The following is a 17,231-nucleotide window of genomic DNA, read 5'->3' as shown; positions in this document are numbered from 1 at the left end:
TTCTTGTACCTGTACCCAGGGCTTTGGAGCGGAGCCCGAAGCTGGAGCGCGGAGCAGCTACGGAGCAGTGGAGCTGCAGATTTTTGCCTGGAGCTGGAGCGGAGCCAGAGCACAGCTCCAAAGCCCTGCCTGTACTAGTCTCATTAGGGATGCCAGCTGTGCCTCAGGCTGCTTCCTCTGAGCTAGCTTCAGTATCTGTGGCTGGTTCTTAAGTAATGCAAGTGGCAGCCTAAAAACACAGTGCTAAATCTGCCAAGATCACCTGCTCATTTCTTGGGCACATTGTGATCCTGAATTCCTTATGTATTCAAACTGCCCACTGAAATCAAAAGAAGTTTTGGGGGTGGAAAGAATGCAGGTCCGATCTCTGGAGTTAGGTCAATTAAATGGATAGATTTGTTCCCTCACATCTTCACTGCGTGTGCAGAACATTAGTATGTGACTCTACAATACTAGATACTAAAATGTCTGGTAGAAAGACCTTTCATCTCAGGATCTCAAGGCTCAATACACACTACTAAAGCCCCACAACATCCTGGTGGGGAATCAATGTACATATGGCTAAAATGATGCACAGAGAGTTTAAATGACTTGTCCTCAGGGTCACACAAGATGTTAATGGCAAAGTAAGGAACAAAACACAACAGAAGAGAATCTGTCTGCCTGTTCTCTGCTTTCCTTATCTGATTCCAGCTCCGCCGGCTATGGAGCAGTAGCACAGTCAGTGAGAGATTAGGAATCCTTCGGCTACTCTGGACCACTCACATTCACCCTATTCTGGCCCACTCATTCTGAAGTATTCCAGCTAGTATGGCCATATCTACTCTTTGTTTGTTCTGATATATCCTCTGTCTTCTCATGGCTTTAGACTGTAAGCTCTTCACAACATGGGCCTGTTAATTGTTCAGCACAGATTGCCCATTCTGTGGTACCACATAAACCAATGAAGTAATATAATATTCTGCATGAACTGTCTGCAGGAAGGATATAGGTGCAGAGATGGTGCAAGATGACTCCAGGCTCCATAAATCCATTACTAATACGACTGCTGCCAAAGCCCAGAGCTATATTCAGTTGGCAGATGGAGGTCTTTCCTTTAGGGAGAAGAGGGCCAGAAGCAGAGAGGATAAAAATAAAACAAACATTTGCGTTTTTCTCCCAGCAGAGTGACACTTTGCTCCACTACAACCTCAAAAGCTGAAGAGAATGGCAAGGCTGAGAGCTGTCCTGAGCACAGTTTCCTAAATATTACTAAAGCCATGATTGCCAGATAAGATCAGAGATGTAGGAACCTCTGTGGTCATATGATTCACAGGCCTCTAACACAGCCTTTGATACACGGAACAATAAAATATACCAGTCTGAATGCATGTTTTGATAGGTAGTGTGAAGTGGAAAGGTACGGTATGAGAAATCCATTTGGGACACATGGTATGGGTTACAACTTGCACAAAGGGCTGGTCTTCTGGTGGAAATAACATCTAGAACTGTAAGGAAGAGCTTAATTGGAGGCTGCAGGAAAGGGGCAAGGACAGTGTTATATTTTGATTGCAATAAGTAGGATTAAAATGCAATCACTTGGCTTGCAGTGGCTTTTTTATCCACTCAGACAAAGATAAATTCACAGCTCCTCCATCCTGTCTCTCTCTTCTCAGTCGCCGTCTCTAAAATTCCTACAGTGTTTTTGAAGCACAAACCTCATTTACTAACTCCTGCTCAAATCAGTTAAACTTAGATACAACGTACAGGGAATAAAAAGGAGGGAGAAAGTAATAAGAGTGATATAACAACTATTACAGTGCACACCACATAGCGTAATGTGATCCCTGATTTGGCCTCTTGACATTCCCGTAATATAAATAACAAGAGATTACCGAGGCATAGGCAAGGATCTAGATAAGAGGAAACGCATTACAAGTGACTACTTTTGGAGGATATGGACATTAACACAACAGTAATTCTTGGTACATACATAGAGTTTTTTATCCTCAAAGCTCCTTATACAAACTTTAAGATATCAATAAAGAAGAGAGTAAAAATCAGATCATGCACAAAGTTACCTTCTATACATGTAAGAAGTTCAGCAATTAAAATAGATTAAGAGGCACAATGATTGGGCAATACACTTGGCCTTCTGGGCAGTAATTAGAGAGTAATAATCTATCATTCATTCTCTCTGTCCTTAAAGGGTAGGTGAGCTCTCCTTCCCCCGCTCCCTGATTCATGACTCTTCACTGTATATCCCACAATACATAACATTTTCTACCCTTCATATACTGATATCAGATGTGAACTCTCCAAACAGTAACAATGACAGGCACAGAGTTCTCCAACTTCCCCTACTACCTTTCAACAGTGTCTTTGTTATTGGTACCATTATTTCTCACTGGGCTGATTTAACCTCCCTTTTAAAATCCTATTAATGTTAATCACAATGAATTCACCATACTCCTCCTGCAACTTCCTTGGGCTTTCAGAGATCTAGCTGAAAACAGACCACATACAGTCTGGGTTTTGGAGAGGAAATAGTGTAAAAGTTGGTCATTCACCACCACCCTTTCCACTAATGCAAAAAGTGATCCTAATATTTGGGCCATAATTCACTTATGTGAGTTTCATTAGCTGGGCTTCTGGAACACAGTTATCTCTAGCTCTTTCTGAGCCAGCCACCCCTGCCAGCTCCAATGCATCCACTAATGAGAAAGCCATTTAAATGTTAGACAAATGCATAATTCTTGCTATTATATATTACAGACCTTGTTTATTTACTGGCCGTTATAATCCCCTCTTGCTTATTTCATATTAGCACATTCTGTTTCTTCTTTTCACATGCTTTTACTCTTGCTCTGGTTCTTTAAACAATTGCAAAGGGGGAGGGATCCCCATGCTCATGAAAACTCCACTTTGCAGATGAGAGATCTGCTGGGTCCTACTGTCTCTCTCTTTCCAGCAATTTAATATCTCCCAGGCTCAGGTTTGCTTTTCTCTCTCATGCCTGTGCAACACGGACAGCTGCGCCTATCCTCAGCAGTCTCGATTGAAGAACAGTAATTCACAACCTCTTGTTATTGCCATGAGGAATACACACAGGTTCTTTCTCTTTGTAGTGGTTTCTTTTTCTTTTAACGGTGAGTGTCTTTTTGGAGAGTTTGTAGAACAATTGTGACATTCAGGGAAGAGGAGGGAGCAATGGGGTTATTGATTTCAAAATGCCTCTAACTTCCAGGGGGATAGTTTACAGTCTGTAGAAAGATGCATTAAATCTGTTATTTTAGTGCTGTTTTTATCTTGTGTGGTATTAATGAAACCAGGATATAGCAATGGTAACCTGGATTTAACATAACTCAATAAAAGCCAAAGTCAGTAAGAAACTATGATCACGGAAGAATATTGCTGTAGACGCTGTCTGGATCATCTGTGATAGTGATGGGGATGTGTTTAGAGTGACTGAATAGTAAGGAGAGAAGCGTGGCTTAAAATAATGTATCCCACACCTGATTCTACAATTACAAGGCAAATATTTCCTTATGCTTTCTGATTTGTTTTTTTTCCCAAAGTTCTTGTTACCTAAGTACTTGATTAACAGTATTTAAATATTGTTTCAATTAAGTTTATGTAAATATATGTTAACGCAGTCAATCTTATACTAAGAACATTTAGTATAGCCTACCAGTATTTTTATATACAGAAATTAGCCAGCACACAGCCATACACAAAAATCAGGCAAGAGCATTAGTTTAGTGGTGATGGTAGATATGAAAGTCTGCTTCCCAAATGACTAACCTTCCCTTATGATCATTGTTATTTCTGCACCCAGCATTTTCTTACTTTATTCTTAAAATGTAGTTTTAAAAAAAACTGTTTTGAAACATAATATTTGAAGAGTGAGGCCTAGTTTAGATTTAACAAAAAAAGAAATTAAGACAAGCTTTGATCCCTGTAAATATTTGCTATTGCATTGCATTAATTTTTTATTGGAAATTAAAACAAACTTTAAAACGAGGCTCCAGTAGATGCTACTCTGTATTGGAACAACCAGCATTAATACTATACCACACTATAATGCAGCATATTGCAACGGCAATGGATTTTACATAAATAAATAATTTTACATAGAATATTTTGAGAAGTAATAACAATATCAGTAAATAATGTACGAGGAGACAATGGAACATTGTTATTTCTCTTCCCTGACAGTAGGAGAGAATCTGGCAAGTTACCATGGTCCATTTAGTCATTTTGCAGGGGGAAGGAAAGAAAAACAAAAGAAGTTACTCTACTCATGGAACAACATGCCATTTCTAAACATGACTCAACATTTGTTAAAAGGTCTTAAAAGTCAGGAAAACAAAGGAAATGTGATTTATGTTTAGTTTTGCCGTTTAGAAGGTATTCACAGCGCACTCAGCTGTAGCTGCCAACTTTACTCCTTACTTCATTCTGTGGAAATCGATCCAACACGTTTGTTGTCATGTTCTCAAAGTGACCAGCTGTTGAAGGTGGTGAGTAGCTATTTCAATCTAATTTTGCATTATTAATTAATTACTCGATTGTGTAAAAAAGAAACTTTACACTGATGCTTTAATAAAACGTATGATTTTGTTTCTTTTAGTATGAAATGCAAAATATCATGGAAGGAATTTGTCGTAGCAAATGAGCTGTGGGAAACAACGTTGCAGCTGAAAGGTATACTGTAAATTACATACCAGTTTGGGTTTTCTTTCATTGTACCATAGCATGTCCACTGCTGTTATGACAATTTACACCAGCTGCGGATCTGGCCCTAGCTGTTTTTCCCATTTCTGTGTTCAATATGTGAAAAAAATATGTCCATCTCCTAATTAGAGCTGCTTGATTATTCTTGTTACAATCATTTCTCTAAAAGCATCTGTCTACTCAAATGCAACATTTTTGTTGGTTACTGCCATTTGGAAAACATTTTGTCAAGTAAAGAAGCACTTAAAAAAAACTAGCTTTGAAATACATTGCCACTGACATTGTGAAATATATAGGACCTTGTCCACTTGGCTACTTTGTTTTCATTAGGCACCATCTAATTAATATGTAGTTTGGCAAACAGAAAGTAGATTATAAAAACAGCTCAGCAACAAAAATAATTTTTAGACACTATTTGCAGACATAGTTTGATCCTGGAATCTTTAAGTCAATGCACTGGTGACATCTAGTGGCATCCTATCTGTGCATCTGAATGATGATGAATTGTCATTTAAAGCTAGACGTGAACGGATAATTCAGAAGAATAATGTATTCAAAAAGTTCCTTCTCGTTACCTTGCTTGTGACTTGCCCAGGAACAGCTGATAGTTTCTTAAATGTACTCATTATTTGAAAATATTTGCGTAAGAATTTCTCAAAATAATTCTTAGCCTGTAACTTATTTGTGAACAATTCATTGCAAATATTTGATATTCCAACTATGAGCTGTTCTGGTTGGACTCAAGTCCCATGGGACGTTTTGGTTTCCCACTTGGAAGCAGATGAGGTTTTTAGAATCAGATTTCCAATGGAGAATACTCATGAACACAAATTCAAAATTTACCTTTTGAAAATATTCTGCAGTATTCATTTACCATTGGCCATTTGAACAGATATTGCAAGGAGTAAACTCATTTGCTAGAATAATCTCAGATGGGTGTAAACACTAATATCGTGAATTAACAAAGATATAAGCACTGAAATTTGTTAGCAGAGGTCACTCAGCTCCATTTAATTCATACCAAACTGCACTCAATTTCTATCTGGCTTTCTTATGCAAAGAAGCTAGAGCACTGGGTTTGTTGCTGAGACTATTTATACATTGAAATTACCTCACTGATTTTAAAATATTATCTTTGTGTTTAAACAGAAATACTCTTTTCAACCACAAGACATCACCTCTAATAAACACACAATTAAAATTAATCACTCTGGGTCTGTAGTATTTCTCACTTTCTTCACTATATAAATATTTTTACTCTATGGTAGTGAGAAGATATAATAGAAAAGAAAAGAAAAGAAAGCAAGCCCAGAGTTCAGCATGGATCAGCACAATTCTATCTTGTTAGGCCTTTGATGAGACAGATTTGGATTTAGAAATGCCACAGCTAGTATGAATATGGTATTAAAATCTCATATGGTACTCTGGTTTTTGACCGAAAACAGAACAAAAACAGCCACTCACACGCATTGGTCTGAAAAACTTTTCAAATAGTTTGGAACATTTTTGTGGACTCTGTTCTGATGTGCAGAGCTACAGTTATCTTATTTTTTCTGGTGGTTCATCTCATAAGAACCATTATGGGAGAAAGAAAACACAGGTTTCAAGATATTCTAACTGAAGATTGTCTAAAATCCATGCTCACAGAAAGACTTGTGAGAAGGGAGTGATCAGGGGTGTTATATCTGAATAGTGATTTCAGATGTGGACATTACAATTCTCTTTCTGGAGCCTACGAGGAAATAACAAAAGTTGCAACATAAAGCATCCACTTTGTACAGTATTCTGGTGCAATCCTGCACCACTGACATCAATGGGAGAAGGTCATCTGGCACAAAGAGACAGCCTCCACTGTAACATATTAGAGTTGCTTGGATTCCTAGGAAATAGAACAGCCTCACTATAATCTATCCATGCTGCCCTGCTGCTTCTGATGGACCAAAAGCCCACAGTCTTTATGGCTGATGCTAATACACATGTTAACATCGGTAGGTTAGTGTATTTCAAGAATAGAGCCCTGGGTTCAAGCCATGACTGTTCAAAATAAATATGGCAGTCTTCTCCTACCATGTATCCACCACACAACTGATAGCCTTTGCTCAAGAGAGGCCCTGGACAGAGGCAGCAAGGGTGCTGTAGGTCAGGTGAGATGCTGATTCAGCAAAAAACTCAAATGCATGCTTAGTTTAAATATGCACTTAAATCCCACTGATGTATTTGAACTGAATTTCACCAACTTCATCGAATACAGAAAAAGAAAAGCTAGCTAAGTGCTTTGTGACTCTCAAATGAGTCTTGGGGTGGAAAAAGCTGAATGGTGCCACTGAAAGAACTTCCCTTTCTGAACTTGTAGTAACCCCGTTGGTTTTCTGTCTCATTACAAAACCTCACCGAGTGGCAATTCTAGGCATAAGGTAGTGGAATGCTATATTCTTTGGATTAGATCCTCAGCAGCTCCAGAGCAGAGGATGAGGAGAGGGAGCAAGGTGGCTTAAAGCCACTCATGTGCTTACCAATTGCTGGGGCAGCTAGGGACCAGTCTGGCCCTCGTGTAGCTTAGAGCAGTCTCAATTACACTGGCTGAGGATCGGCACTCTAGCCTCATATTCTGAGCCCACCCCCTACACCAGCTGGCAGTCTGAGGGGGCTGATGCAAAGGCAGCTATTTCAGAGAAATTTCAGCTGCCAGTTTAGTGCAGCTTTACAGCTCTGTTGTAGTGTCAGAGAAGCTCAGGGGCCTTACTGAAGGGCAGAATCTGGCCTTTCATGTCCATAACATATTAGAAAAAACACCAAACACAACATTTGCATAACAGAAAAATTACCCTGAAAGCATCCCTGCTGTAAAATTAATCACAGTACAATAAACCTGGTGGAATTTTTCACTGCAGGGCTTTGTGACTATCAGCAGTTAGGAACAGGCAGCTATTAATAATGAGGAAAGGAGGCAAACTGAACAAACTTTATGACATTCAAAAGAAAATGATACTTTTCTGTACCATTCCCAAGCTGGAGCATGAGCTAGGGGTTAGAGTTGACAGGGGAAGAGTAGGTGGGAGGAGTGTCAAGGATCCTGTGCCTAATTCCAGATAGTATGTTGGCTTTTGTTCTGTTACTGACTCTCTTTGACCTTGAGTGTGTCATTTCAGTGTAATTCTCACTGAAATCAATGGGAGTTTCACTCAACTGAAACGTGCTGTAGAAAGGCTAGGTATGATCATCATCTTCTTCATTAACTTTATTATTCTGTGTCTACCCAGATAGCAGTCAATTGCCAGAATATGTAACTCAGCCCTAGGGAAGAGAAACACCAGTGGTACCGGCCCATCACTTCCACAAGAAGAAAGGAGAGAATTGTGGTTTGTTGCCAAAGAGGTGATGTTATATGTAATAGTTCATTAACAGTAATGAACAAGAAAAAACGGCTTTACTATTGCATGTTATAATGTGAGTTCCTTAAGAACAGCAGTGGAACATCAAGGCTCTTCTGGATGAGAACAAATCACACTCTTTCCCTACCCATTTGAAGCTGTCCCAGCATGCACTGGAGTAACGGATGAAAGGGCAGCATGCTACCAATTTTGATGTATGTTTTCAGTTTTCCATTTTGGTGAAATAGTATAGGGCTTACATTTGTTACTGTTGCTGCTGTGACTGCGTCTAAAGAGACAGACACAGGAATGAACTGCTAACTCAGCTTTTTACCATCTGCATTAGATAATAAGGTCTTGTGAAACATTTTGAATGACTGTTACTCTTATCATATACATTTTTGTAGAAATGGATACCATGACATACAAAGTAATAACTCAACAGTAAATAAAAATCTTTTCCCACCTGGCTGCTACTTGTCTGGAAGTTCTTGACCTGAGCAATTCAGTCTGAATTATTTTGATCACTTTTGGGAACTGATCACATGGTTGTCTCTTGTTATGACAGTATTTTCAGAGCTGGAGAGCTACAGAACACACACTGAGTGGTCATTGCAACAGACATCATCTCAAAGTGGCACTTCTAGTTCATAAAGTAAGCAAGATGTTAAATGACAAGCAGAGCTGTTTCTAAAGGGTAGGTGAAATCTCCACTTTTTTTCAATGATCTTGAAGATCCTATGCAGTATATTGCAGTATATTGCATCTGCCTTGAATTCAGGTCTAAGCTGGTTCTCCTAACCAAATGGACATGTTCAAAAGTGTTCTTATATGGCATTCCTAGTTCAGGCATACTGTGAGCCCAATATAAAGATTAATAAATTGTCCACATTGTTAACACGCTGCAGGTGGATACTCAAGTTGGCTCTTGAACATCCCATCACCCGATTGTAGTGACTACCATGTCAAATCCATGACCTATATGTGAGCCCTAACTTACGTACCCACATGTCCCAAACTGTCCTCTCACTTACAATGGTACATCTTCAATGTGGTAGCAACGACATAAATGTGAAGATAATTTGGCATCTTGTCTTTTTATCACTATTACACCTTTAAATCACCAGAGGCTACACAGATCACCAAAGGAGGTATAATTTCTTTTTCTTAGGGCTCTGTGGAAAAAAAATCCTCCTTGATGAAGACACCAACTTTTCACTGAATTTTTAGAGAGTGAAAATTGTAGTGCCTGTATGAAACACCTTGTTGCTGTCAACACTATTGACTGTTGGGAATTCCAATGCTTGAGACTGCAATGTCATCTTAGGCAGTCCACTGGCATCATACACCACTCTACCAACCCCATCTGGGTCTCGGTGACCCACCAGACTGGCAAAGTAGGATCTGAGGCATGGAAAGAACACTGCCCTAGAAGACTCATGGCTTACCAGAGATTTTTCCTCTTTGGGTCAATGCCAATCAGGTTGGATCTGAATAATTTTTTTTAACTGGCAAAAAGAATGTTGTGAGCATAGGATGTTGACATTTCTGCAGTTTTTGCTTTTGTAAAATTTCACAAATCTCTCTCTTTTCACAGTGGAAAATATGCAAAGCAAATACTTGGCATTTTGCTTAGCTTCATCTTTTCAAACACAGGCACTGATCACTGATTGTTCTATATCTCATCTTCTCCCATGGAAACATCAGTAAACTAATTAAAGGTGTGAGGTTAAGCTAGTGAGTGTGCACCATGGACATATTTGCAGAGAAAGAGATAGTGTACATTTCTGTCATGCATTGTGTAAATTTGCTACGCTATCAATGCCTTGCTAGATGATGGTTCTTAAGGGAATGAGCAACGCGAATTCCCTCAACCTCTCCTGAAAGCTTTAATAGATCCTACTCTTAGGGGTACGTCTACACTATGGGATTATTCCGATTTTACATAAACTGGTTTAGTAAAACAGATTGTATAAAATCGAGTGCACGCGGCCACACTAAGCACATTAATTCGGTGGTGTGCGTCCACGGTCTGAGGCTAGCATCGATTTCTGGAGCGTTGCACTGTGGGTAGCTATTCTGTAGCTATCCCATAGTTCCCGCAGTCTCCTCCGCCCCTTGGAATTCTGGGTTGAGATCCCAGTGCCTGATGGGGCAAAAATCATTGTCGCAGGTGGTTCTGGGTATATGTCGTCAGTCACTCCTTCCTCTGGGAAAGCAACGGCAGACAATCATTTCGCGCCCTTTTTCCCTGGATTGCCCTGGCAGATGCCATAGCATGGCAACCATGGAGCCTGTTTTGCCTTTTGTCACTGTCACTGTATGTGTACTAGATGCCGCTGACAGAGGCGATTCAGCAGCACTACACAGCAGCATTCATTTGCTTTTGCATGATAGCAGAGACGGTTATCAGCCGTTCTGTACCATCTGCTTCCATTGTAAATTGACAATGAGATGATGGTTACCAGTCCTTCTGTACTGTACTCTCTGTTGCTATCATGGGTGCCCCTGGCTGAGGTCAGCCAGGGGCACAAAAGACAAAAATGGGAATGACTCCATGAGTCAATCCCTCCTTTATGGTATTTAAAAATAGAATCAGTCCTGCCTAGAGTATGAGGCAAGTATACTAGAGAACCAGTGTATCAGAGAACCAGAAAGCACAGCTGCTCCATGTCAGATCCCGTAGAAATGATGAGCTGCATGCCATTCACAGGGGTTGCTCCTGCAACAATCCCACCTGTTGCTTCCCTCCTCCCCCAGCCTTCCTGGGCTACCGTTGCAGTGTCCCCCCATTTGTGTGATGAAGTAATAAAGAATGCAGGAATAAGAAACAGTGACTTGTTAGTGAGATAAAATGAGGGGAAGGCAGACTCCAGCTGCTATGATAGTCCAGACAGGACATTAAGCAGTGTGGGGGAGAGGAGCCCAGCATCCCGCTGCTATGATAGTCCAGGCAGAACAGAATCTTTTCTTTACACATGAAGGGTGGGGGCTGATGGAGCTCAGCCCCCTGTTGCTATGATGAAGACGGTTACCAGCCATTCTGTACCATCTACTGGGAAGTAGTAGCACTCATGGGCTGATGATGAGGATGGATACCAGTCCTTCTGTACTGCACCATCTGCCACAAGGCTGATGATGACGATGGATATCAGTCATATTGTACCATCAGCCACCGAGGCGGGGGGGGGGAGGATGCTACAGTTCAGTGCCGCAGCATCGCGTCTACCAGCAGCATTCAGTAGACATAGGGTGACATTTAAAAGAGTCAAGAGACGATTTTTTTCCCTTTTCCTTCTGGGGGTAGGGGTGGGGGGTAAATTGACGAGCTATGCCCTGAACCACCCCGGACAATGTGTTTGACCCTACAGGCATTGGGAGCTCAGCCAAGAATGCAAATGCTTTTCGGAGACTGCAGGAACTGTGGGATAGTTTGAGTCCTCAGTCCCCCCTCCCTCCCTCCATGAGCGTCCATTTGATTCTTTGGCTTTCCATTACGCTTGTCACGCAGCAGTGTGCTGAGTCCCTGCTGTGGCCTCTGTCTGGAGATTTTTTTAAAATGCTTTGGAATTTCGTCTTCTGTAACGGAGCTCTGATAGAACAGATTTGTCTGCCCATACAGCGATCACATCCGTACGGTCCATGCTGGAGCTCTTTTTGGATTTGGGACTGCATCGCCACCCGTGCTGATCGGAGCTCCACGCTGGGCAAACAGGAAATGATATTCAAAAGTTCGCGGGTCTTTTCCTGTCTACCTGGCCACTGCATCCGAGTTCAGATTGCTGTCCAGAGCGATCACAGTGGTGCACTGTGGGATACCGCCCGGAGGTATCCCGTTGATTTGCGGCCGCACTAACCCTAATCCGATATGGTAATACCGATATTAGCGCTACTCCTCTCGTTGGGGAGGAGTACAGAAACCGGTTTAAAGAGCCCTTTATATCGATATAATGGGCCTCTTAGTGTGGACGGGTGCGGCGTTAAATCGGTTTAACACTCCTAAAATCAGTTTAAACGCGTAGTATAGACCAGGCCTTAGATGTGAAAGTGTTTGGTTGACTATAGCCTACATTTTCCTCATTTAAATCAGAAGCAGAAATGCTGAAAAGCTCTTCTTGTAGCATTTCTAACCTTGGTATAATCCAAAAGTACCAGGATTCTCAAGAGAGAGCCTGTTCTTAAGAGATTTTAGCCCAATTCTAGGTCAAATTAAGCAACTCTTCAGATATAAGCAACTCAACCACTTAGAAGATTATTGGATACAAGCTTTCTGATGTCTGGTCCTCTTTGGGTCTTACTGACATGCTACAGTGTATTGAACATGCTACCCTAATGTATTATAAATGTGAAATATTTGTAATGCTTAATGGTTTTTACTGCATATAACTGCTTTGCAATGCCTATGTTTTTAGAAATATTGGGAATGTGGGTGAAGAAGATGTAAGTGGGAGAAATATTACCCAGGGTCAGATTATCTCCCCCCTCCCCAGATTTTTGGGAGATAGAGTTACTTGTTTATTTGGAAGGGGAGAAGATATTTACATTACTGATATTTCTATCCCCTGGACCAGAATGTCTCCTCATTCACACCAGTATAAATTCCATTTACGTCAGTCAGTGGAGTCACACCAGTTCAACAGAGTTACTCTACATTTACCACTGTAACCAGGAAAATAATCTAGCCCTTATATAAATTGCCTGCTTCCTGTAGAGGATGTGTATCCCTATGGGAAGCTGCTGGTGTCTATAACAGCAACAGTGTTGATCTGTTAGGCCCAAATTCTGCTCAGAGTTATCCCACTGAAGTCAATGGAGTTTCTCCAGATTTACACTTGTGTAACTAAAAGCAGACTTTGCCTCTTAATCTGTTATGTTGTCAACAGTAGTTTGCAGAGGACAACACTGGGAGCTTAGAGAACATAAGCAAGAGCCTAATAACAGATTTCATTATCTCTGGAGTTGTGCCATAGACTACGTCAACTAACAGAAAACGTTCTGGGTTGCTGGATAACCTGGAATCCCTAGGATGTTATATTTTACAGTCACTTAAATGATTGGTCACCTAGAATTTTAAAGTGTTAATATTATGGCTACTCCATAGCTCAGTTTTTGTTTCCAAGTGTCAGAAGGCCTAAGTCTAGAACAGTGCTTTTGGTTCTGCTATACTTCAGCAAAATAGTCTAGAACCAGAAATACACAGTGCTCTTTAATCATTTGAAAACCTTTCTACAGTTTATCCCCAGACTCTTCCCTATACATAGCACACTCTTTTCCTACCATACATGTGCCTGGGATTCCTCCTTCATCTGCTAGGACAGTTAAAGGGAAGATTTTAAAGTCACAAATGGGATTGGAGATCTGTCTTCTGTGTCTTCAAAAATGTCTTCCTAAAACATGAAAAAGGACTTCCAATTTCTATTTCACACCCTACCACAGAGAGTACCTATTGGTTTGGTGCTGCACTGATGAAGAAACAGTTTCCAGTTTTAACATGAAAAGCAAAGGAGTAAATTCTCCCTTGATTTATGCCTTGTCCAACAAAGCTGACTTCAGTAGAGCAGAATTTGTCCCAAAGGGCTTTCATAATAAACCCAGCTCTTTCTGTTTCACATTCAGTTAGAGTCTTTCAAAAATCCAGAGCTTTTCTTATTTCATTTGAATGAGGATTCTGTGCTGCAATGCTCGCTTCATAATGTAATCTCTTCTTCATTCTGGGATCTTGATCTGTGCTGTTTTACAGGAAGCGACGCGTCAGATGCTGAGGAGAAGCTAATGAACCACCTACTGAGCCCTGCCAGGTATAATAAGTTAATTCGCCCTGCTGTCAACTCCTCGCAGTTGGTATCTATAGAACTGCAGGTTTCCCTGGCACAGCTAATCAGTGTGGTAAGTTTGAATAAGATGCGCCTTTTCGTTCATTACTATTTGTACAGAAGAGGTAGCTCACTCTGTATGTGACAGATTGTATTAGCATGACTGTCTCTCTGTTGTTATATGGTTTATATAATCGTAAGTGACATGGGCAGATACATATGTTTTATTATCTATTTGTCTATCAGGCAATATTCAGAATGTGTAAGTATAACCTTTATTCAAGCAAAAGGAGATCTATTTACTCCCAAACTATAAAATCCTGAAAAAATACAGAGACAGATCCTTAGCTGACACAATCTGGCATAGTTTCATCAACTTTAATAGAGCTACACCAATTTACATCAGATGAGGCTCTCTTCCATAATGTATATAATGATAAATTATCTTTTCCTGAGTACAGTGAAAAAATGTGGTATGATCTGAGAACAGAAGTGAGGGCCAGGAACTCCTGTCCAAGAGCTCTGAATCTCTGTGGGGTCTAGACCAAATCACTTAGGAAAGGATTTACCCAATCCCTATTTAGGACAGCAGTTAGATATATGCTTAACTTTTGCATGAGCTTTAGTCCTATTAATTTAAATGGAGCTCAAGCACATTCTTAAAATTAAATATGTGCCTATGATGGTCCTCACTCAGGGGTTGGTTGGTCAGGTAGTGTCACCTAGTGGTCAGGGCTAAGGCCCATGACCTGCAGAGGGGTTGTTTGTAGGGGAGTCTGGGCCCTCCCACTCCACTGGGCTCTGACCTAAGGCCCTTTGAGGGCTATCAGTGATCTGACAGCGGAGGCTGCTTAAGGCTCCCCTCCCTGGGCCACTTCCTGTCTCCCCCACACGCCTGTCCCAAGTCACCGTCTGGGATAAGGCGGCATGAAGGCTGCCAGTTCACCACAAAGCACCTTCTGGTGGTGGCATGCAGCATGGTATCTCTCTTCCTCAGGTGGCAACTGCCTTCTCCCATGGTATGGCCCACCCTCCTGGGCCAGCTCAGTCCAAAGGGCTTTCCCTGCTGGGGTAGGCCAAACCAAAAAAACTAAGGGAATTACCAAAGTCCAGAGCTCATATGAGGGGGAAAGTGAAATGCTTCCCTCTCAGGCTGTCTCTGTGGCAGGTCCTCCCTTCCCCTCAGGGAGGGACCTTTGGGCAGCTATCTTAGGGAGAAATTTCTGCCTTCCTTCTGCTCTCTGCTGAAGAGTCTGCTCTCTTCCTTGGTCTGCCCAAATTAGCTGATCCCCAGCCTTTTAACTGTTCCTCCAGTTGGAGCATACCCTACAGGTGAGGCAGGGTAGGGCTGTCTAGGTCCAAAGTAGGACCTTAACCCCTTGTTGCCCAGGTGGGGTTTGTACACACTACCTAAGAGCTATTCTAGGGCGGGATGCTGTACCAATAAAGGCAATGGAGGTTTTGTTATTGACTGCAGTGGGAAGAGCATCTGGCCCATAAATAGGGATGATGTCTTGAATTCTGCCTCAGTCTCCCGAGCTGTAAAATGGGGATAGGAGTGACCTGATGAACTAGTGATTAATTATAAGGTACTTTGAAGTTGGAAAGTGACATATTTCTAATTTTGATATAAGAGAGGAAGGGGAAAGACACCGATGGAAGTGACAGGAAGCTGCATGAATGGATATGCTTGAATATACGGAAGTCCTTACCCAACAGATATTGTAATATAAACAAAGGGATTATAGGTCAAATGTTCCCCTCTGCTAGGAGATTCCATCTGGACATATTGAGAGATTTCCCTTCCAGAGTGTCCCCATGGTCCTCCCACAAAGAATAAAGGGTGCAGACTCACAGAATAGGGGGGAGCATGGTCTGCAAACCCCACAGAACCCAGGAGCAATAGGGTAAACATTAAGTGCATAGATCTCAGCCCATCATTTGGGTTAGGCAGCTCCTCCAGAGCCTTCCTCCCACATGGTGGCAAGAATTGATTAGGCACAGCATTGCCATTTGATCAACTTCAACCACTTCTTCTATAGGGACAGATGCTTCCTAAGAGAGTAAATGGTGCTTTTTAGGAGCATTAGCTCCATCTTCAGGGATTTCCTAGCAGAAGTCCTCCAGAATCTTTCCCTCCCGTCTTTGGAGGCCCAGCCATGCCAGGGAGCCTTCCACATGCTCGAACAGAGAGAAGGTATGTGCAGCAAAGCCACTGCCCCCTCCCTGTCATCCAAGCTGTGCCAGAGACACACATGCCCACATCTGCTCACAGGGAGGGGAGCTCCAGACCCAGAAAGCTTATACATACTATATTGCTAATGATATAACTCTTAAGTGTGGAAGGAATCCTATCCAAAGGCTCTTCCTTGTCCTTCATGCAGTAAGATATCTGCTCTAAATTTGCCAAAGTGCCTACACTTGGCGATATTTAGCCCAGATGCGACTTCCACCTTCTTGACACAGCTTGCTGTACTATTAGAGAGGCTCTCAACAACTGCCTCTGCAGCTTGTATAAAGACACAAGGCTTTTCACAACTTCTGGAACAACTTACCCTCTGCCCCCCGATCACTTTGGTGTCTCATGACCAATCTGGTTCTCTCTTCCACCCAGTATATCTGAACGGCCGGGTGCAAATGAAATAAGGCCATACTATGGTTCTGTGTAGGAGTAAAGCAGTGTGTTTTCCTTTTATCAGACACTGTGGTGATGAGCATGGTATCAATGCACAGACAGATAAAATTAGCTACCTTGAACACTCCACAGATATTTATTCCTAGAGCTCAGGATAAGGTAAACCACAAGTATTTGTGAAGTATCCAGACCTGACCATACAAACATGTTATCTAATGCAAATGAATTGGCAATCATTTACCTAACATTAAAAAACATTAGTGCGGACAAACTCTTAGGCGATATCTACACTAGAAAAAGAAGTTTTTAACACCTTAGATAACATGTTAAGATCTTAGGGAAGAGAAGGCAAGCTGTAGTTTCCTGGACTACTTCACAAGTTAAATTGTATTGTCTACATAAGATCTTAACACATTAGTTAACATATGTTAAAAACACCCTTTCCTAGTGTAGACACAGTCTTAGGATACAGCTACTCACTAAATTACAGTGCAATTGTACGGTATACCTGCTCTAGCTCTAATTTAACTAGCTCCCATACCAACAGCAGTGAAGACACAGTGGCATGGACCCCAGCATATGCTAACAACCTGAGTACATACCCAGGGTCAGCAGCAGGCATATACTGAGGTGGCTAGCCCATGCCATCAAGTTTTCACTGCCATCATTACCCATGCTATCAAGATTAAATCTAGT

At 41.5% G+C, this 17,231-nt stretch overlaps 1 protein-coding gene across 3 annotated transcripts in view; it reads left to right on the top strand.

Moving 5' to 3' along the window:
* Positions 1-2,979: 2,979 nt before the first annotated feature.
* Positions 2,980-17,231, top strand: part of CHRNB4 (cholinergic receptor nicotinic beta 4 subunit) — a 31,263-nt gene continuing 17,011 nt past the window's right edge. Inside the window, exons 1-4 of one of the 3 annotated variants that reach the window (XM_039493357.1) lie at positions 4,402-4,502; positions 4,613-4,686; positions 7,977-8,091; positions 13,828-13,973. In XM_039493357.1, coding sequence (XP_039349291.1) covers positions 13,860-13,973 — 114 coding nt within the window. In that variant the 5' untranslated portion in view covers positions 4,402-4,502; positions 4,613-4,686; positions 7,977-8,091; positions 13,828-13,859. Of the gene's footprint in view, positions 3,129-4,401; positions 4,503-4,612; positions 4,687-7,976; positions 8,092-13,827; positions 13,974-15,942; positions 16,098-17,231 lie in introns of those variants that run through there. The other 2 variants (XM_039493356.1, XM_039493359.1) reach the window with 2 other exon arrangements.

The sequence above is a fragment of the Mauremys reevesii genome, linkage group 10 (assembly GCF_016161935.1).
Source record: "Mauremys reevesii isolate NIE-2019 linkage group 10, ASM1616193v1, whole genome shotgun sequence".
NCBI classification, from domain to species: Eukaryota; Metazoa; Chordata; order Testudines; family Geoemydidae; genus Mauremys; species Mauremys reevesii.
Note: the sequence above shows the minus strand (reverse complement) of the source record. Positions and strands in the feature narration are given on the sequence as shown.